At 52.2% G+C, this 20,386-nt stretch overlaps 1 protein-coding gene across 6 annotated transcripts in view; it reads left to right on the top strand.

Moving 5' to 3' along the window:
- The window catches only part of LOC116452088 (syntaxin-binding protein 4-like), a 54,658-nt gene that overhangs the window by 23,318 nt on the left and 10,954 nt on the right, over positions 1 to 20,386 (top strand). For 5 of the 6 annotated variants that reach the window (XM_032126227.1, XM_032126228.1, XM_032126224.1 and 2 more), the window contains exons 3-12: positions 201 to 296; positions 1,086 to 1,155; positions 2,174 to 2,248; positions 10,793 to 10,878; positions 11,595 to 11,715; positions 14,128 to 14,269; positions 14,459 to 14,565; positions 15,321 to 15,474; positions 17,023 to 17,095; positions 20,026 to 20,123. In XM_032126227.1, coding sequence (XP_031982118.1) covers positions 201 to 296; positions 1,086 to 1,155; positions 2,174 to 2,248; positions 10,793 to 10,878; positions 11,595 to 11,715; positions 14,128 to 14,269; positions 14,459 to 14,565; positions 15,321 to 15,474; positions 17,023 to 17,095; positions 20,026 to 20,123 — 1,022 coding nt within the window. The remainder of the gene's footprint in view (positions 1 to 200; positions 297 to 1,085; positions 1,156 to 2,173; positions 2,249 to 10,792; positions 10,879 to 11,594; positions 11,716 to 14,127; positions 14,270 to 14,458; positions 14,566 to 15,320; positions 15,475 to 17,022; positions 17,096 to 20,025; positions 20,124 to 20,386) is intronic. The other variant, XM_032126229.1, reaches the window with a different exon arrangement.

Raw genomic sequence — 20,386 nt, forward strand, 5'->3', positions numbered from 1 at the left:
CTGGGGCTTGGAGCAGCCTGGGACAGTGGAAGGTGTCCCTGCCCATGGCAGGGGGTGGGACTGGATGAGCTTTGAGGTCTTTTCCAACTCAAACCATTCCATGGTCCTGTGAATTTGTTTTGGGGCTGCATCCCTCAGAGGTGGCCTGTGCAAATGCTGACTCTCCTGCCTTTGTGTCATGGGCTGTACTTCTCCTCCAGGCATAAAGGTCATCGGTGGCATCAAGGAACTCACTGGAGAAGAATATGGAGTTTATGTCAAGAGGATCCTTCCAGGGGGTGTTGCTTATGCAGACGGTGAGTGAAACACAGGGCAGAGTGCCAGGAGGTCTGAGATCAGCCCACATCAAGGGTATTTGTTTCACACACTTGTTTCATACCTTATTAGATATTTTGGGTGGTTGCTCAGAGATTTTCCAGTGGTTGGGGGTATTTTTTGGCAGTTGTTCTGATACCTGTCAGCAGCCTTGGATCGGCTTCTCAGCATCTGTACAATTGCTTTGTGTGTGTAGAGCACGGCCCATCTCTGCCACACAAGAGCTTTCCTGTCCTTTCCCACCTCCCTGTGACCCCAAAACAACCAGAGATCCTTCTGCAAACTCAGCTCTGCTCTGGGTCACTGATTTCATTCTGAATATGTTCAGCTAAGTAGGTATTAGGGGAGCTGAGCTCACCTTTTACAGCTTCAGCTAAAAAGATGATTTTTTTCCCAGCTGTTACCTCATTTCTCCATCCAATAAAGGAAAATAAATCCAGAACAGGTGGAAGTGCCTCTCGTGGTTTTCAACCTGACCTCAAACTGAACTACTTGACCTCAAAGTGAATTAAGCAAAAGCTTTATTGCACTTTTCACTATTTACTTTTGCAACTTCCTAGAGCAGAGGAAGTGCTGGGACATTGGCACGGGGTTGTTCCGGGAGGTTGCAGAAACTTCATTTCTGGACATCTGGAAAAACAGGTCGGACGAGCATCTCCGGAACAACCAATGCATTTTTCATCCTGTTTCTGGGCACAGGGAGGAACTGCCCAGCCTCTCCCTTCAAGCTGTATTTTCCACAGTTTCTATCCATTAGTTTTCCTTTCTAGGGCGCCTGCAGCCAGGAGACCAGATCCTGGAGGTCAATGGAGATTCCCTAATTGGGGTTACAAGCGAGAGGTACCACATCCAAATGGAAATTTTCCATTCCTGTTGCTTTTGTGTGATTCTGTGAAGTGGCTTTGGCTGTGGGTTGTGTGGAGGACACCAGGGCATCACTCTGTGTGCTGTTCCCCAGAGCCAACTTGGAAATGATCAGACAGAAAGATTCAATATAACAATAGAGCAGTGAGCCCAAATTGTATCTGTGAGCTACTCAGACATTCCCCCACCCAAACGCTGGGTTTTAAACAGCTCCTGGCACCCCCACTCCATCTGCTGCAGCTTCCCAGCACGTCCTGCAGTTCCCAGCACAGGAGATCAGCTGGTGCCTGAGCCTGACAGTGCTGCTCTGTGCAGGGAATTCCTTCTGGAGCCACAATCCAGCCGCTCAGCTCCCCACCAGGAGAATAATTAACAGCTCCACAGGAGCACCAACACTTTGGGGCTCTCCTCCCCCATTGAACACGGTGCTATCCCACTGTCTGCCTTGCATTCCTGCACGGGGTGCCGAGGCTGCATGGGAAGCAGCACGAGGAGCTGGTCCTGGTCCCAAAGGCCCAGAGCAGCTGGGTTTGGTGATGTCCTTGAGAACACCTCTGTGGCTGTGGGAGGCTGTGCCTGGCTCCCAGGGGTACCTGTATTTGGCCATCCCTGAGATGGAAACTTCCCCAGGTGGGGAATTACAGATTCATGGAATGGTGGGTTGGAAGGGATGTTAAAGACCCCCTCGTTCCAGCCCCCTGCCACGGGTTGTGCAGGAGGATTTGCTCACCACCACGGGCATCTTCTGGGTTTTGTTAGCAGGGACTTCTCACCTATGGCAGAAGTGGGAAGATCAGGATATGGCTTGGCTGCCGCCGAGCCTCCCAGCCAGGGCAGGGAACAGGGCTGCTGCACTGGCATCCGGCCAAAGCCTCGGCTGCTGGCAGGGTTTGCCCAGGTCAGGGGTCTCTGCCCAGCTTTCAGGCGAGCAGGGTAAGACCAGTGGAGCACCACTGGGAGCTGGGATTGACGTGTCATGGGCCTTGTGTTCCAGGGCCGTGGACATCCTGAGGACGGCATCAGCCACCAGCCACATGCGCCTTCTGATAGCCCGCGATGACGATGCCAGGTAAGGGGGGCTGTGGCACACTGGGAAGGGGCGTTGTGGCACTCCTTGGCACCACAGCTGAAGAGTCGTGGAGCAAATCAGGCTCTAAGCCCATGGGGAAGGTGGAGTTGGCAAGGGGACTTTGATAACTGTGCACTGGTGGGAATTCAATGGAGCTGTAAGGGAAGGGAAGCAAAGCTGGGGGCTCCCAGTTCCAGCCCTGCCTGTGCTGGGTCTGTGGGACATCCCAAAGCTGGGGGCTCCCAGTTCCAGCCCTGCCTGTGCTGGGTCTGTGGGACATCCCAAAGCTGGGGGCTCCCAGTTCCAGCCCTGCCTGTGCTGGGTCTGTGGGATATCCCAAAGCTGAGGGCTCCCAGTTCCAGCCCTGCCTGTGCTGGGTCTGTGGGATATCCCAAAGCTGAGGGCTCCCAGTTCCAGCCCTGCCTGTGCTGGGTCTGTGGGATATCCCAAAGCTGGGGGCTCCCAGTTCCAGCCCTGCCTGTGCTGGGTCTGTGGGATATCCCAAAGCTGGGGGCTCCCAGTTCCAGCCCTGCCTGTGCTGGGTCTGTGGGACATTCCGGCACTGAGCAGATTTCCACAGGTGTTTCCCCAGGGAGCACCAGGGCTGCTCCAGTCCTGGCTGTAGGGTGGCACAGCTCCCTCAGCTGCACTGTGTGGTGGTTTATCACATCCTGCACAGGGCTCTGGAGGAAGATGTACGGGGACAGCAGGATCTTCCCTTTCCTTTCTGGTTGGACACATTGAGTTAAGGTCTTCCTTCCCCAGAGGTTTCCTCCGCCTCAGGGAGGATGAGAAGTTTCTCCCTGAAACCCATCCCTTTGTAGCTCCCTGGAAAACCTTGCTCTCTCTGGAGAGACTCAGAGGGTTTGGAAGGAGAAGGGAAGAGTTCAGTCTTGTCTTGACTGGATTTAAGCTGTGTGGGACAATGATGGTGCCATGAGAGAGCTGTGGGAACCAAGGTATGGATTAGTGGGGTCTTTGCTGACATCCCTTGGGAGATGCAGCACAATGTGCTGGCACATCCTCTCCCTTTTTCTCTCGGGAGAGCCGAGGTGTGGCAGGAAGCAGAGGAACGAGGGTGGGATTTGGCAGAGTGAGGCTGTGGGCAGGCAGGTTCCCGGCTCTGGGGCTCTGCTCTGCGTGTGGGTGGCTGAAGGCCAGAGTCACTTGCTCAATGCACCCACATCCCGTTAGTGTCAGAGATGATGGATTCGTTCCTGATCCATCAGCCGCTGCGCAGAGCTCCTGCCTTGGCAGAGCAGTGAGAGTGCTGTAATGACAGGGCTGAGGCTAATTCTGACACAGCAATACACTGGTGCAAGAATTATTTGCTATTAATGACGGGCTGCTTTTCAGCCACCCTCTGCCAGGGGAAGTAGCATCTCCTATTATTACATTAAGTGCAAGTCCTTCAGCAGCTGCTGAGGAAGTGCTGGGTGAAGCAAGTAGGTCACCAGAGATCCTTTGGTCCAAGTAGGGATGCTCAGGATGCAGTTGTGGATCACAGCAGTTCCCTTGGAGGGGCAAATCTCACACTCTGTCCCGGCAGGAGGGATGGGATCCCACAGCTCAGCAGCTCCCTGTGTCCGGCAGCAGCAGGACTTGCTCCGGGAAACACTTGATTTCTCAGCCAGAGCCCCCAGCGCAGGTTTTCTGCCTCCACGCTGATCTGTTTCAAGCTGTTCGTGCATGTCGATGTGGCTCCTAATATCCCAAATTGCAGCAGATGTTTCCTAAAGCACACGCACGCCCGGCTCCGCCGGCTGCGGCTCCCCCCTGCTGCCGGCAGTCCCCAGTCGCCCTGCAGGGACCTGGGGCAGGCCGGCAGGGCAATGAAACTTTAAGCAATTCATTTGGCGTCCGTTCACTGTTGGTTATCTGTTAAATCTGCAAAAGGTTAGCCAGAGGGAGAGAGGGGAAGTAATCAGTTTATTTATTATTTTTTTTTCCAAAAGATTTGCAGAGATTTCACTTACATAATCATCTCGCAAACTGTTTAATACATGAATACATATCTCCAGGATTAAGGGCTGTGGGAACAGGGGGATTTTCTGCTCTCTACTTTTTTTTCCCACTTCGTTTTATCTTTTAGGGATGCCCTGTTATCTTTTAAGTCTGTCCTTGAGCGTGGGTGAGCAGGCAGCCGGGGGGAAGCGGGGCATCATCTCTGGCGGTGATGCCTGTGAAGGTGCCATGCCATGAGCTGTGGGCAGCTTCCCACCTTCCCACTGCCCAGCAAAGCAGCTCACGAGACCTGAAAGCTGAGGAGGACACAGGGCAGAGAAAATGCAGTTTATTTTCAGATCCTTCCTCACCCCGAGCGCTCAAGGCACACTGGAGGAGGGAACGTCATGGCTCTGGGTTTGGATCCAACCCTCATGCCAATTTTCCCAATGACTCAGCTGAGTAGCATTTTGTTGTGGTTGCCCTCGGGTGAATTGGAGTCATAAACGCTATTATTTGTCCCTGGAGTTAATTATAGGCCCAAATTACCTGTGCTTTTCGTGGAACTCAGTCTCTGGCATGTATCAGATGCATGTTTTGGGCCTGTCGCATCAGCTGGGCTGCGGAGAGCAGCAGTAATGCCAGGGCTCAAAGCAGAGAATTCAGATTTAGAGCTGGACTCACCAGGTTTAGGTGATGCTTGAATCTGATTTTCGTCTGTGCTCACCTTCAGCTAATGAGGATAATTTTATTGCATAGTCATAATTATTGTTTATTCATTCTCAGCCTGAAAGTTACAATAGTTCCATGTTTCTCTGCATTGCACAGATATCAGCCTGGTCTGTCAGGTTTATCACTGGGAGAAGCCAGTTTGTGCTGCACCTCTCAGTCCTGGCAGGATAAAATACTGAATTCATTGTGTCTCCACACGGGATGCATCCCCTGCATCCCGGGAACAGGGGCTCTGGGATTAACAGGGCTCACACGGCCAGCAGGAAGGAAAGGCTGCTTCTCTGCAGCGCCCTGGCACTATGGAACAGAGTCACAGACTCACAGGATCACTGAGGTCGGAAAAGATCTTCAACATCGAGTCCCACCTCTGGCTGATCTCCCAGCCCAGAGCACTGAGTGCCACGTCCAGGCCTTCCTTGGACACCTCCAGGGGTGGGGACTCCATCACTGCCCTGGGCAGCCCACTCCAAGGCCTGACCACCCTTTAGAGGAAGAAATTCCTCCTGATGTCCAGCTTGACCCTCCCCTGGCCCAGCCTGAGGCCGTTCCCTCTCCTCCTGTCCCTGTTCCCTGGCAGCAGAGCCCGACCCCCCCCGGCTGCCCCCTCCTGTCAGGGACTTGTGCAGAGCCACAGGGTCCCCCCTGAGCCTCCTTTGCTCCAGGCTGAGCCCCTTTCCCAGCTCCCTCAGCTGCTCCTGGTGCTCCAGCCCCTTCCCCAGCTCTGTTCCCTTCCCTGGACACGCTCCAGCCCCTCAATGTCCTTCTTGTGAGGGGCCCAGAACTGGACACAGGTCCTGAGGTCCAGGGCCAAGTGAGGGGGCAGAATCACTTCCCAGCTCCTCTGCCTACGCTGTTTCTCCCAGCAGAGGGGCTGTGCCTGGAACTCACGCCTGGTCTGGAGTAGATGCAGGACAGTCCCTCCTGTCCTTCCAGCCCTGTGTGTGACAGTGACAGCTCAGCCCATGGCCTTGCTGTTCTGAGCACTTGGTGCTAAACTGGCAGGGAGGGCTGGGGCTGACTCCAGCAAGCCTGGGTGTGCCAAGGACATGGCCTTGCTCTGGTGCTTTGGGAAAAACACCCAGCATGTCACACAGCGGCTGAGATGCCCCTGTGCCAGGCACTGCTTCCATCCCACCAGGGAGAGGGGGAAAGGATGGAATGGTTGGGTTGGAGGGGACATCAACACTCACCTCATCCCACCCCCTGCCATGGGCAGGGACACCTTCCACTGTCCCAGGCTGCTCCAAGCCCCATCCAGCCTGGCCTGGGACACTGCCAGGGATCCAGGGGCAGCCACAGCTGCTCTGGGCACCCTGTGCCAGGGCCTGCCCACCCTCCCAGGGAACAATTCCTTCCCAATATCCCATCCAGCCCTGCCCTCTGGCACTGGGAAGCCATTCCCTGTGTCCTGTCTCTCCATCCCTTGTCCCCAGTCCCTCTGCAGCTCTCCTGGAGCCCCTTTAGGCCCTGCAAGGGGCTCTGAGGTGTCCCTGGAGCCTTCTGTTCTCCAGGTGAGCACCCCCAGCTCTCCCAGCCTGGCTCCAGAGCAGAGGGGCTCCAGCCCTTGGAGCACCTCCGTGGCCTCCCCTGGGCTCTCTCCAGCAGCTCCACATCCCTCTGCTGTTGGCCCCAGGGCTGGGGCAGCTCTGCAGGTGGGGTCTCACCTGAGGGGGCAGAGGGGCAGAATCCCCCCTCCCCTGCTGCCCACGCTGGGGCTCAGCCCAGGGCACAGAGGGGGTTTCTGGGTGCTCACAGCTGGGGCAAGTTCAGCCTCTCACCCACCAACACCCCAAATCCTTCCCTCAGGGCTGCTCTCGATTCCTTCTCCACCCAGTCTGGATTTGTGCTTGGAATTGCCCTGACCCAGGTGCAGCACCTGCACTTGGCCTTGGTGTGCTTTACGAATTCTGCACGGTTCCCCCTCTCCAGCCTGTCCAGGTCCCTCTGGATGCCCCATCCCTCCCCTCCAGGGTGTGACCTCTCCACACAGTTGGGTGTCAGCTCCAGCCTGGCTGTGGGTGCCCTGATTCCACTGGAGCTGTGTGTGAGAAAATCTGCCTTTGTGACGCTTTTGGAGTGCTCTGGGTTCATGGCTCCCACTCACCTGCACCTTTGTTTTTTTTTTTGAGACAAACCAGTAATTTCTGATGTCACAGGCTCCACTTTCTCTCCCAGCTGTGGTGCAGAGCTGAGGTTTCCAGACGCTGTGTAACCTTTGATGTAGGATTCACCCTTTGTTCTCCCAGGAACAAAAGGGCAGGACAAAAAGGCATTATAAGATAAAACAACAATATTCTGCAGGGAGATTGACCCCCTGCTGCAAAGTCATCCTGGAGCTGGCTGCTGCTGGCAGACCCCCCATCCCACTCTGGGGCTGGCTGAAGGCTGTCCAGGGCCAAGCTCTATTGCAAGCATCCTCCAGACCTCAAATGTTTGCATCCTAATGAAAAAAACTGGAGAAGGGCTTGTTAAAATGAACTTTCCACCTCATACAACGCCATGGTTGTTGTTTTTTAATAAAGCTGGGTATTTTAGTCCTGCAGGCACCTGACAATTCACAATGTTTTAGTAAGGGTCAAATTTTAAATATTAAAGGCATCTTCTGAAGCCTCTTGGTGTCTGAAAGCACAAAGCAGGGCCTGCTGGCATTCCTTCAGTGCACTCGTTCATTAATCTGCAATGTTTGGGCATCGTCTGCCCGCGTCAAACTCCTCCAAACACAGCACTGAGCACAAAATTAATTCCCAGGAGATTGGCACCAGAAAGTGCATTACTTTCTGCTGGGATAAGTGTGTGCCTCAAGTTAGTCATGTGTTTGTGTCCCTGGTGGAACTGGGGCTGGATTGACCAACAAAGCAGGAGCCGGGATGGTGGCGTTTGGTCACATTGTCCCTGGGCTGGATGCGGTCTCAGAGCTCATTCAGGCTCCTGAGCAAATAATGATAAACCTCCTTTGTGGATGCATTTCAGGACACTAAATAAACAACAACAAGGAATGCTGAGCCCATGCATGTCCTCCCTTATGACAGAGTTTGGCGGCCCAGATTGGTGATGGGGTTTGCAGGGTCACAGAGCTGCTGCACCAGTTGCATTTGCATTGACTAAGAGTATTTCAGCCATTGTTTGGTTTTTATAAGCTGCTCTGTGCTCTGCTGGATTATTATCTGAGGAAAATGGAACAATAGATGACCACAGAAATACCCAGCCCAAAACAAAACGCAGGTGCTGGTGGCCTGGTAACCACTGGGAATAATACGTGAGATTCCAGTGTGTGGGACCTGCCCCTGCACGGGGTCAGGGAGGGGTAAGGCTGTGGCTGTGTCAGCTGCCAGTGAAACTGGTGTGAATCAGCTGCAGAAACACAGAGGCTTTACTGGGAAATTGGAGAATTCTGCTGAGATCCACCCAAGGCTCAGCTTAGGGATCCACAGAGCAGCAAACCAGGGCCTGACTTGTCCCTTCTGCTTTCCCACTGCTTGTGGAATCATTTAGGTTGGAAAAGCCCTCTGAGACCCTCAAGTCCAACTCTTAACCCACCACTGCCAAGGCTACCACTCAAACCACATCCTCAAGTGTCACATCCACATGGTTTTTGAACACTTCTAGTGATTCCACCACTTCCCTGGGCAGCCTGTTCCAGTGCATGACATCCTTTCAGTGGAGGAATTTTCCTAATATTTTACATGATTTTGGTGCCTTACGTTATGAAACTGCCTCCCCCCTCCTTGCAGGTCACGCAGGGCTGGCCCCACACAGCCATCCCTTGGTGGGCCACCAAATGCCTGCCACTGTCTGAGGGGTAGATCCAATAAATAATTCCAGGGCTTGGAGAACGGCTTTGATGATCCTTATGTCCCCTCTACTCTTCTATCACCACAATGGCTGGGAGGCCACAGCATCTTCTGCATGTCCTGGTGGCATCTTGGCTGTTCCTGGGAAGTTTGTGCCCAAGAGTTGAAAGCCAAAAGAGCCTTGTGGGAGGTGGGGCTTCTGTGGGCTTTTTTTAAGGTCATGGGTTTGGTTGATAAAGACAATAGTATGGATGCAAATACTGGGATTCACCAAGGCATGTCACTGAGCATTGTGTGACACTTGGGGTTTAAATTAGCATTAAATGGAATGAATAAGGCATACATTTGATGGCAATATTAGATAAGGCATGCGCTGGTCTTTGAAGTTCGTTAATGAGCTGGTTGTGACTGGGAAGATGTAAATTACTGAGAGCATTTCCAGCAGGAACCTGAGGAGCTGATGATTCATTCATCAGTTAATATTGTTGACTCTAATCTAGCCAATAACACCCAACATCTGTGCTGGTGAGGAACGCAGATGACGCAGCGTCTGCGAGTGTGTCACTGCAGTCTCCTCGCTCAGAGAACTTTGCTGTGGCTGGGTTCCTACAGGTTCACCTCTTGAGCTTGTCTGACTGTCAAGCCTGAGAGGGAGCCACTCATAGCCAGGCTGTTCCTGGGGCTATGGCATCAGGAAGGCACCTTCCCATGGGGATTCCCTCCTGCCTTCAAAGAAGACATCTAATGGTGTTACTGTGGCCACTGAAACAACATTTTCAGGGTCTGTACCACTGCCTGGCTGCTTATTAATTGGCATGTGTAAGAAATTAGTCATCCTTGAGGATCTCTCTGCCAAAAGGTCAGATCCATCAAGTGGGGTTGGGTTATGAAGGGAGAGACCCCCCCCCCCCCATTGCAGAGCAAAGAGCCGACGTGGCAGGGGTGGATCAGAAGGCTGCTGAACGTGAGCATGAAGAAGAAGTCATCCCTTTCCATGCCTCCTCATCTGAAAGGAAAAGAGGGGCTCACAGCAGCTCAAAGAAAGGTTACAGAAAGGAGGCAGGAGCTGGTAAATGTGGACAGTGGTAGTTCTCAATGGAGTTCAAAAACTCAGGAGGTCACACTTGGCAAAAGGTCATGAAACAAATCACCTGTGGTGTACAGGGAGTTCCAGCTCATCAAGGGCTCAACACATGGTGGTCAAACTCAACCTGGAACAAAGCATTACTGAAGGTCCTTGGGCATGGAGATAATCTTCCAGGGGATTTTGGGGATGAGATTGCATGCAGGTCTTTGTTGAGGTGTTATGCTCCAAGAGTTTAGCTTGTGATGTTTGTGGAGAACATCATCATGGATGGATTGGGAGAGTGGGCTGCTGCTTCTGCAGGTGCTCTGAAAGCCATCTCCTTCTTTACTCCAGCGAGAGCTACAGGATCTACTTTCTGTCCAGGAAAAGAGGAGAAAAAACAGAAAATAACCTGTGTTTCACTATTCTAGAAGGAGTCACAAATAGGCTAAGAATTTCTGGGTTATGTTTGCACAGTTACAGCTCTTCTGGCAGGGTTTAATTCGTGTGGTGTGTTTGCAAAACTTTTGAGCCTTATAGCTGGGGGTGAAAACATTCCCAGGAGGGTCCATGAGGTGGGTGCAAGGCAGGATGCAAGCAGGGCTCCAGTGTTCATCTGCCCTCTCTCAGGAGTGACAATCCTCAGCACAGAGCCTGTCCATGGAATCATAGGGTCATAAAGATTGGAAAAGACCTTTAAGGATATGTCCCTTCCCAGCTCCTCTTGCCCTGAACACATTCCAGGGCAGGGAAGGAGCACTCTGGAGCTCCAGCCCATCACAGGAAAGCTGCACTGCCATGAGATTGATTATAGACCTGAAGCCTTGCACAAGCTCTTGAAACCAGGGTGCTCCCCTTGCGCATGAGGAAGCTCCGTCTGCTCCCCACAGCTGGAGGGCACCGGCCCTACAGCCTTGGTACCAAGTCCCTGCCATCAGAGGCACCACTGCCATATAATCATGTGGGGGGAGTTCTGAGCACCAGCTGACTATGCCATGGTTTTGTTTGCAGGAGAGAGTTCTCTGAGCTGCTGGAGAAGTTCGGCTCCCAGAGCAACACGGGCTCAGCACGGAGCTCGCCGATCCTGCATGGCAGCAGTGAGTAGCTCAGCAGTCTGTGTGGGGGGAACTGAAAGCCCCTCTCTCTGCAGAGAGAGTTTCCTTTATCCCAGAGTCATTCTGAAAGAGCTGTGGTTTGAGTAGGTGTTGGGGTGGAGGTTTGAAGAAAGCTCGTCCTTGTTGCAGGTCCTTGGGGCATGCCCAGCCCGTGGCCATTGGTGCCACGGGGTGATCAAGAGAGGCTTGAGTTGGGGTCGTAACCACTGCCCTGATCCCCAGACTCTGCCTAACTGATGTGCTGGCAGGTGACTCCATCGGGAGGTGCAGCTGTAGATTTTTGCTCTGGATTTCAATATGTTTCAGCAATACTTCATTCAAAGATTTTTCATTTGCAAATAGGCAATGTTTAATGAGATGCAACAAGGTTGACCTAAGCAAGGTGCCAGCACACAAAGCCATGTGTGCCTGGGGAAGGAAGCTGTCTCTCTGGCTTGGCATCCCACCAGACAGCTGCTGGCCCTTCCCCTGTGGCACAGGTGTGTAGGGTTGGCAGAGGGGTGACAGTCCCACGCTGGAATAGTGCCAAGGAGGCTGAAATGTTTCCTCTCCTTCAGCCCTATCCTGATGTCTTTATCTACCGTGTGGCTTTCCCCAAAAATCTAGGAATGTAGCATCAGCTATGAGTGGCAGAGCAGGGGGGAGGGTGATGCTGGAGTGTTTGTGTGCCCTGGACTGACTCTGACTTTGCTGTTGAGGTCGATACCTGGAGAGCACCTCCTCAGGCTCATCCTCACGCTCCCAGAGCCCACTGCTGCTGAGCCCTGCCAGCTCCCACAGCCCCTTCGTTGGGAACCCGGCGCACGCCCCTCACGCACAGTACGTACAGATCCCACCAGGGTCATCAGGAGACCACCAAATGTCACAGGGATACACCCAGTTAATAATTCCAGGGCTTGTTGAGCAGTTTTGTTCATCCTTATGTCCTCTCTACTCTTCTATTACCACAATGGCTGCGAGGCCACAGCATCTTCTGGATGTGGTGGTGGCATCTTGGCTGTTCCTGGGAAGTTTGTTCCCGAGGGGTGAAAAGCTTCCCAGTTGAGACAGTCAATAAGTCTGCACTATGGTTAACCATGCAGCAGCTCCTCTTCCTCCCCTCTGAATCCCAGGGAGAGGCCATGGTTTACAGCCAGCTGAGAGGAGCCTGCACATCACCTTAAAACCATGAGCAGAGCGTTCCTGCAAGGCTGGTGCTGCTTTCAGGAGGTGTTTTTGGAGCTTGTTTCCTATTGCCCTGCTCCTGGCATGTTGACCCCAAGCTCCAAGAGCACCAGCACCTCTCCATGTCCTTTGGTGGCCAGAGCATCTCCTGGAGTGTGTTTTCATGTGGTCATCTGCCCTTGCACATTCCGCAGGGTCAGAGGTCTGGACAGGCAGAGCTGGTTTTTCTGCAGAGTCTCATCTCCGGGGCCCTTCCCCAGAGGGACAGCTCGGAGGGTGTTCACAGTCATGGAATGGGGACCATTTGTCACCAGGGCTCACAGCTCCCCTCCTTTGCCAGTACAAACAAGACAAATCGCTGGTAAAGAGAATCAGCCCTCACTGCAGAACCAGTAAATCCTCTTGCTAAATACCAGCTTATTAGGGATTTGCAGAGGACAAATATTTGGCACCAGAGGTTTAAGCTGCTTGCATGGAGTGAGAGACCCACGCAGAGGAGAGACCAGATCATCTACTTGGCAGCTGGTTTGGAGAAGCCATCCTTACTGTGCTGTTAACTCACTCCAGGCTCATCCTTACTGTGCTGTTAACTCATTCCAGGCTGAGATGTAGAATCCAGAGTGAGTTGGGTTGGATGGGACCTCAGAGATCATCTAATTCCAACCCCCTGCTGTGGGCAGGGAAATGGGCATTTAGGCTAGAAAGGACTGTCTTGGTGGCCTCCTTGCCATGCTGTGCCTAGCTGTGCTTGTCTCCATGCTGGTGCCAGGCCCCAGTGGTCTTCCAGGCCCCTGGAATTACAGAGCACTGGTTTCAGCTGAGCACTGGTGGTCAGCTGAGAGATGTAATTTGGGCTAAGGGTCTTTTCATGCATGTGGCTGCAACCCCTTCTGCTCACCACAGGTTGTCCCTGGGCTATAACCTCTCACTGTGGCATCCCCCGAGGTCCTGCCACTCCACTGAGCAATGGGAGTTGGATACGATGCAATCTCACCACAGTCAGTGTCTGAGACTTTGGGTTGAGCAGAGAATTTAATGCTTTGTTTCATGACATCATTTCCCTAAGATCACTCACCTTAAAGCAATGTTTTTTCATAAGACTAAGGCACAGTGGGCTGTCTGACCACCAGGGATGGCACTGCTGGGAACATGTGCTGGTGGCACTGTGGGGCACAGGATGCACAGCTGCTGCTGTGTCTGAAGTTGTTACACAGGGAGCCATTGCAGACTCTCTGGGCTGCTGTGGAAATAAACTGAAAAGTGAAAAGCCAGCTGCACCCATCCCATTTGAGGAAAAGGCTTGCTAATCCTTAGACACCATCAAATCCTTCCCCAAATCCCCCCTGCTGCAGTGCTGCCCATGGGAGCTCAGTGAAATCTTGCTCCCACAGCTCTGCCACTGCCAAACCTCCCTCCTGGCACAGAGCCACCGCTGTGGCCGGGCCTTGGTGGCCCGCTGGGTCCTGTCCAGCAGCTCTTGGAGGGAAGGGTCCAGCCTGTTTGCTGCTCCTTTTCATCCTCGACTGGGCAACCCACCTGCCACAGCAGCAACTCACAGTGTGGTGGGTGCTGCTGTAAAGGATGCCCATTTCTTAGGGCATCTTGCAAGATTTTGGGTCCAAACCCCAGTTAAGACACACCCAGCTGTGTTCCCGAGCCTCACTCTGATGTTTGCTAAGAGCTGCTTGATAGCTGCTCCATCTGTAAATTGCTGTCTGGTGATTTAGCTGGATTTGAGCAACAACCGTGTTGATCCTTTGTGTGCTTTTGGCTATAAAACCAGGAATGCCAAAAATATTCTGTTAAATCTTTAGTTTCTTCTCTAAATGAGTATTCCCCTATTTGGGATTAGGGAAATCAGTCACCTTCATAACACTGAACAATGTCTGCCAGAAGAGGAGCCCTCACCTCCCCTTTCCAACAGTGGGTGGAAGAAAGGATGCAAAAAAAAAAGGTTGGGAGAAGGTAGAAGGATGCATGGAAAGAAATCCAAGCAGAGTTTGTTCAGCAATATGGGAAGATAACCCAGATGACCTTGAGTCACCTGTTGGCTTCTCTCCCTTGCAGCTACTCCATGGACTCAGGAATCCAGAGCATTTCTATAGCAAACTCCTCTGGCTTGGGGCTGACAATCAGTGGTGGATCCAACAGGCCTGATGGGCCCATGATTTATGTCCAAGAGCTTTTGCCAGACGGGGACTGTTACAAGGTAAGTCAGTGTGGAGACCCTCAGGAGCTCTGCCAAGGGGACCTTTCCTAGAGGCTGTGGCTGTTCTGAAGCAGTTTTTCTAAGAGTAGATGAATAATTGCATGGACTAATGAGGATTTGTGTTGCAAGAGAAGGCTTTGGGCAGAGATATCCCTTCCCAATGCTGTGTTTGTCTCCCTGTTTGTTTAGGATGGTCGGCTCCGACCTGGAGACCAACTCATTGCTATCAACAGAGATTCTCTGGTGGGCAGCACGCATGAAGAGGCCAGAAAAATAATTGAAAAAGCCAAATTCAGGTAGACATAGAAAGCATTTCCTGTCATCATCATGTGCTGTTGAGGCTTAGGCAGAACACTTCAGGTCATACCAAGGTTTGGCTTCAAGGGCACTGTTAGTCTTAAATGATGCTTTAAGGTGGTCACATAAGGAAATCTTGAAGGCATGGATCATCCTGAAGTGTGATCCAGACCATCCCGATGTTCTGGGTCTCATGACTATCTCCTATCACTACCCAGCAGAGCTTTGAAACAGAAGTGAAGTTTAAAAAAGGGAAAACAAGGAGACTCGGGAGAGACCTTATGGATCTGTACAGAAGGGTGGAGCCAGGTGGGGGTAGGGCTTTTCTGCCAATTAACAAGGGGCGAGACAAGAGGAAACAGCCTCAAGTAGTGCTAGGGGATGTTTAGATTGGATGTTAGGAAAAACTTCTACATGGAAAGAGTTGTAAAGCCCTTGGCACAGGCTGCCCAGGACAGTGGTGGAATCACCATTCCTTGAAGTGTTCAAAAACCATGGAGATGTGGCACTGGGGGACATGGGTCAGTGGTGGCCTTGGCAGTACCAGAGGAATGGTTGGACTCAGGGGTTTTTCCCAACCCTAATCATTCCACGATTCCATGGAACGCAGCTGGTGGAGACCCAGCTGCACTGGTGCAGGCTACTCAGGCTTAGGTGAGGTTATCCTGAAGGCAGAACCACAAGCATGGGAGCTCTGCAAATTTGTGCCTTTTGTTTTGTTAATAAGAGGTTCTGTGTTTGTTGTTTGTTGAAGACACGAGGCAAGCACAGAAGTGGCCTTTATTCCTGGGAGGGGACGGTTACATCCCGGACTGTCGGTTCACAACAACATCCCATCCCCGCCTCCGAAGGCTGTGGGAAACGGCCTGAGCTCCTGCAGGCTGAAAGTCCACGTGAGGTCCCCAGAGGTAGGTGGAAGTTCATCTCTAACAGACATCAATCCTGGGATCTTTTCTTGATCAGAGAACTCTTCTTTAGGGACTCCTTGGTAATATTTCTGGAAATCCAGTGGAAAGTCTGTACTGTTGATGTATTTACCTGCAGGCAGGTGTTTTAAATCTGAAATAATTTCTTCTCTCTTGGGTTTGAGACAGAGATGGATCTGTGGAGATAATGACAGCAGTTTCATCTCCAGGGCCTGCATTCAGACCAGTTTCAGGAGTCTCAGGTTTCAAAAAAAACAAAGCCCTTCTGTGGATAGCAACCTGCATCTGATTCAGCACCAGTCATAGGGCTGGAAGGGATCTCTGGAGTCAGTTTGATCTAGGCTCCTACCCAAAGGCAGGAGCAACTCTTTATTCTTCAAGCCCTCTGATGAGGATGAATCCCCAGCATTCCTGCACAGCCCATTCCTGCTCCTGACTACTCTAATGATAAGCCAGGCTCATTCCTCCTGCAAAGCCAAGCTCCACATTGCATTTGCAGAGAAGTGCTCGAGCTGTGAATGGCTGGACAGGGTTTATCCACACAACCCTCAGGGTCTGCGGCTCCATTCTGTGCATTTGTCACCCCCTCCTGGACTGGTGCCATGCTGGGTGTCCTTTCTGCCCCCTTCCATACAAATTCCCTCCAAGAAGGGCTGGCTGGATGTTCCTTTCACACAAGAACATTCACAAAACATCTTGCTTTCCAGCCCTGTGGGGACACAGACTTGCATGGATGTCACGTATGTGTTGCCTTTGGGTGGACCAGGCTGGAGATGTGCCCTAGAATGGCACCAGAGCCCCTGGAGCTGTGGCTGAGTGGTGTGGTTGGACCCGCAGCTCGTGTGATGCTGTGCACTTGTATGAAATCACACCATTGGCTGGACTGAAATGGCTCCTGTCCTCACTTTGCTGCTGAAAGATGGAACTTCTAATGAGATCGGGGTTTCCACACCAGGGGAAGAGTGCCCAGGCACCCATGCTGCCTGTCTGTGTGTCCTCACACCAGTCCTGTGCCCCTCTTGGCATCCAAGTCCCCAGTTGCCAGAGCTGTCTCGGTGGTGCTCACCCTCAGATTGTTTCTCCCTCTTCCTTGTGCTTTCAGCCGTGACGTAGCACATAAGACAAGGTGGGAACTGAACTCGGCTTCCTGCCCTGCTCACTGGGATAATTATGTGTTTGGGGTAAATATTACACCTGGCTGTGGTCAGACTCGGGACCTCCCCGCTGGGTTGGATGCAGAGCTTCAGGGAGAACCTCTGTGGAGAAACCAGGCAAGGTCAAATCCAGCCTCAGTGCTCAAGCACAGTCACAGTAAGGACAGAGTCGTTTGTGTGTGACCCAAGGTTTTGGGGCGGCTCAGCCTGTGCCAGGTGCTCCCAGAGAAACCCCTGGACTCTCTTTAGGCCCATCTGCACAAGAGGAGTATGTGGTGCCCTCATGACTCTTGAACTCCTCTTATCTTCTGCTCATTATTTACACCAACAGATTCTTCTTAGCGACTGTCTGTGCCATTTTGTCTTGTTTTTCTAGAATAGACGTGAAAATCCTTTTCCTGTGCCTTCTTTGTCACCAGACATTTGCCCACCAGAGCTTACGGTCTCAGGTGAGTCCTGCTCAACCATTCTCCTTGTGGGGGTTCCTTGGAGCTGAGGATCATGAAATTATAGAATCACAGAATCATGGAATGGTTTGGGTTGGAAGGGACCTTAAAGCCCATCTCATTCCACCCACTGCCATGGGCAGGGACACCTTCCACTGTCCCAGGCTGCTCCAAGCCCCGTCCAACCTGGGCTTGGACACTTCCAGGGATCCAGGGGCAGCCACAGCTGCTCTGGGCACCCTGTGCCAGGGCCTCCCCACCCTCCCAGGGAACAATTCCTTCTCAATATCCCATCTAACCCTGCCCTCTGGCAGTGTAAAGCCATTCCCCTTGTCCTATCACTACATTTTTTTATCAGTGTTTATACTGCTGGAGTGGAATTTAATGGGGTGATAATGACACTCAGCCTGCTCAGAGAGAGGGCAAAGCAGCAGCTTGGTTTACTCAACGAGTAGTAATTATGTCCATGTTTGCCCACAGCAGCAAAACTCTTTACTAAGGCATTCGAGGACTGAGCTATTCACAGGAGACAAATTCCTCCACTCTCAGCCTGTGGTTCATTTGCAGCAGGGCTTTGCCCACCTTAGACATGCAGCAGGTTCTCCACAGGCTACATTCCCTTCTGGTGGGAATGGGGGGCTCTTGGACACACAGCATAAAAGCAGGCAGGTAATGATAATTGGGATGTACACAGCAACCCTGGGCTCTGAACGGGCTTTGAGGATGCCCTCAATTGGCCAGATTGGGAAATTGCTTAGAGATGTGATTAAAACAGATTTCTCTCTACGTCCGAGCTTCAATTTTTGCTTATTTTTTCCATGCTGTGTTTCATCTCCATGCTCTGGGTCTCCTGAGCTCTTACCTGTTGTGGAGAGACCCACTCTGTTCATCCAACAGTGTGGCAGCAATGGGGGGTGAACCTGAATCACCCTGCAGCTTCCCAAATCCCTTAATAATATTGAGGAAACCTCAATAATCCCCAGAGCCCACGGAGACAACCTCCACCAAGGTACCCCATATCCCTGTGATATGAGGGTTACTCCTGCCCCAAGGGAAAGATGGACTTCCCCAACAAATCCTGAGCAAGTGCTGCCCACCATTCTTGCGGCCTCAAATCCAACAGCCCTTCCTTCCCTGGGACATTGGCTCTGCTTACAAATCCCTGTGCTTTGCTGTAATTCCCCTCTGGAAGGCTAAGAGCAAGCACTGGAGGTAAATGATGCTTAGTCCATCCCTGGGATCAGCAGGAGATGGAGCAGCTGCTCCCAGGGATGCCTGGCTCACCTTGGGCAAGCTCAGCAGCTTCAGCTCTGCCATCCATGCTCCGCTGGAAAGGCCCTGGGACAGGGACATGCTCTGTCCTCCCTGCCCTGAGCACCCTGCAGATGCCATGGAGACTCTCAGGTGGCCACCATGGACAGCCAGTCCTGGTGATGGGGACAGAGATTGCAGATTGTTGCTGCAATCCAGCAACAGCAGTGACCTGACCATGGCCTGACTTAGCTGGGGGATTTTATCCCTGCAGGATTTGAACGTGGAATGCCGAGGAGGCTTTGTGTCAGTGTTGTCACCCATACAAACAGACAACTGGCTTTGAAAGAACAGCCAGGCTGGGAGCCTGGGCCAGTCAGTGCCCCTCTCTGGGTGCCTGATGGATGCCCTGGATATGGCTGTGTCCAGAGCTGACAGCAAAGCCACATGGAGCTAATCCTGATTAGCCACGGCTCGAAGGGTAACAGCTCTGCCCTTGAACTTGGAGAGGAAAGTGGTGGTGGCCGATCCAGCAAACCCATTTGTTACCTCTTGCTGCTTCCCAGCTGCTGGCCTCAGCAGAGCAGATGGATGCTGGGATTAGGAGGATTATGCAGCACCTCTGCTGCTCCTCACTGTCTTCTCCTGGCACCTGGGCTCTGGCCCGATGGACAGGAGGGTGTGGGGAGAAGTGCTCCGGGATTCCAGAGGAGCTGTGTTACTTTGCAAAACAGGGTTTCCTGTGATGTTAACCAGATCCCAAGCAGGCAAAAGGAATTGCTCCCTGGGCGAATCCTGTGTCACTGGCATGAGAAGGAATTTTGTCACCTGGGCTGATGGTTTGAGGGTGGGCAGGGGCAGGCACAGCAACCCTGCACCCTTCTGGAGTCTGCTGGGGTTGTTCAGGAGCAGGTAATGCCTCCTGCAGCCCTTTTTCCAGGGAATATCATGGCTCCTTACAGACAAGGGTTAATCATAATGGAAAAGGTGGGGTTCCCTCCAGGGATGGAGGGGCAGGCCTTGTGCAGCAGTGCTGGCAATGCTGAGCCAGCTGTTAGCAGCTGGATCCTCCATGACAGCTTTTTACCAGCACAGCAGCTGCTGCCTCTGCCTCTCTCTGCCTCTGTGGCCGCCTCACAATACATGTGGCTCCTTCTACCCAAAAAACCTGCCTGCCCAGCTGAGGGGAAAAGGGCTCAAGGCTTTTTGCAGTCTTGGGGAGGGGAAAAAACCTTACAGTGGTGCTTTTCCACATCACTTCTAGTCTGTTTGTTCCCATGGGTGCCAGGAATTCTTTCAGTTTTGCTTAATCAGAGTAGACAAGAACCAGGCAGATTTTAATTCCTTTTTCTCACAGTTCACCATAACTCCAAGACTCCATAAAACTCTGTGATTGGAAATTTCCAAAGTGCTATTTTTGCAGTCCTTTGTCCCTGGTTGAAACATCTCATTTTAAACCGTGCAGAAGCCCAGTTTCAGAAGGATTTGCCCCAGTATCCAGTCTTTCCAAGAGTGGCCTAGCTCAGCCTTCCAGAGTTGGTTTTAGTAAATCCTGGACTTGGATTTTTGCCCTGCTGCACACACTTTATATTTCATGCAACAAGAGATCTGAATTTTGCTTTGCAGACACCTCTTCCTCTACCCAAATGCTTCTCCATTAATATTTATTTTTGATTTTTCAGCACCTGCTTCAGTTTCTAACTACAAAGCAGCTTCAGGCACCAAACCCAAAGTAGCACTGGATCCCCACATCCGGCTCAAGGATGGAAAACTCGAACTGGTAACTGCCGGGGTCCCTCTCCCCAAAGCAAGGTCTCCTCCTTGTGCACTATGCAGGAAATAGTCCATTCTCCAGCTGAGTTTGCTGGAGGCCGAGTCCAGCCTCTGAAAGTAAAGAGGGTGAAACATCCTGACTGTGTCCAAAGGGGCATTTAAATATCCCTTGGCTCAGCTTGGCTGTTCCTCAGTGCTCCATGAAGCTCCAGAAGTCTTCTCCTGGCAGCTGCACCTCCTCTGGACATCATGCCATTGGCTAAGGTTGTG

The sequence above is a fragment of the Corvus moneduloides genome, chromosome 16 (genome assembly GCF_009650955.1).
Source record: "Corvus moneduloides isolate bCorMon1 chromosome 16, bCorMon1.pri, whole genome shotgun sequence".
Classification (NCBI taxonomy): Eukaryota; Metazoa; Chordata; class Aves; order Passeriformes; family Corvidae; genus Corvus; species Corvus moneduloides.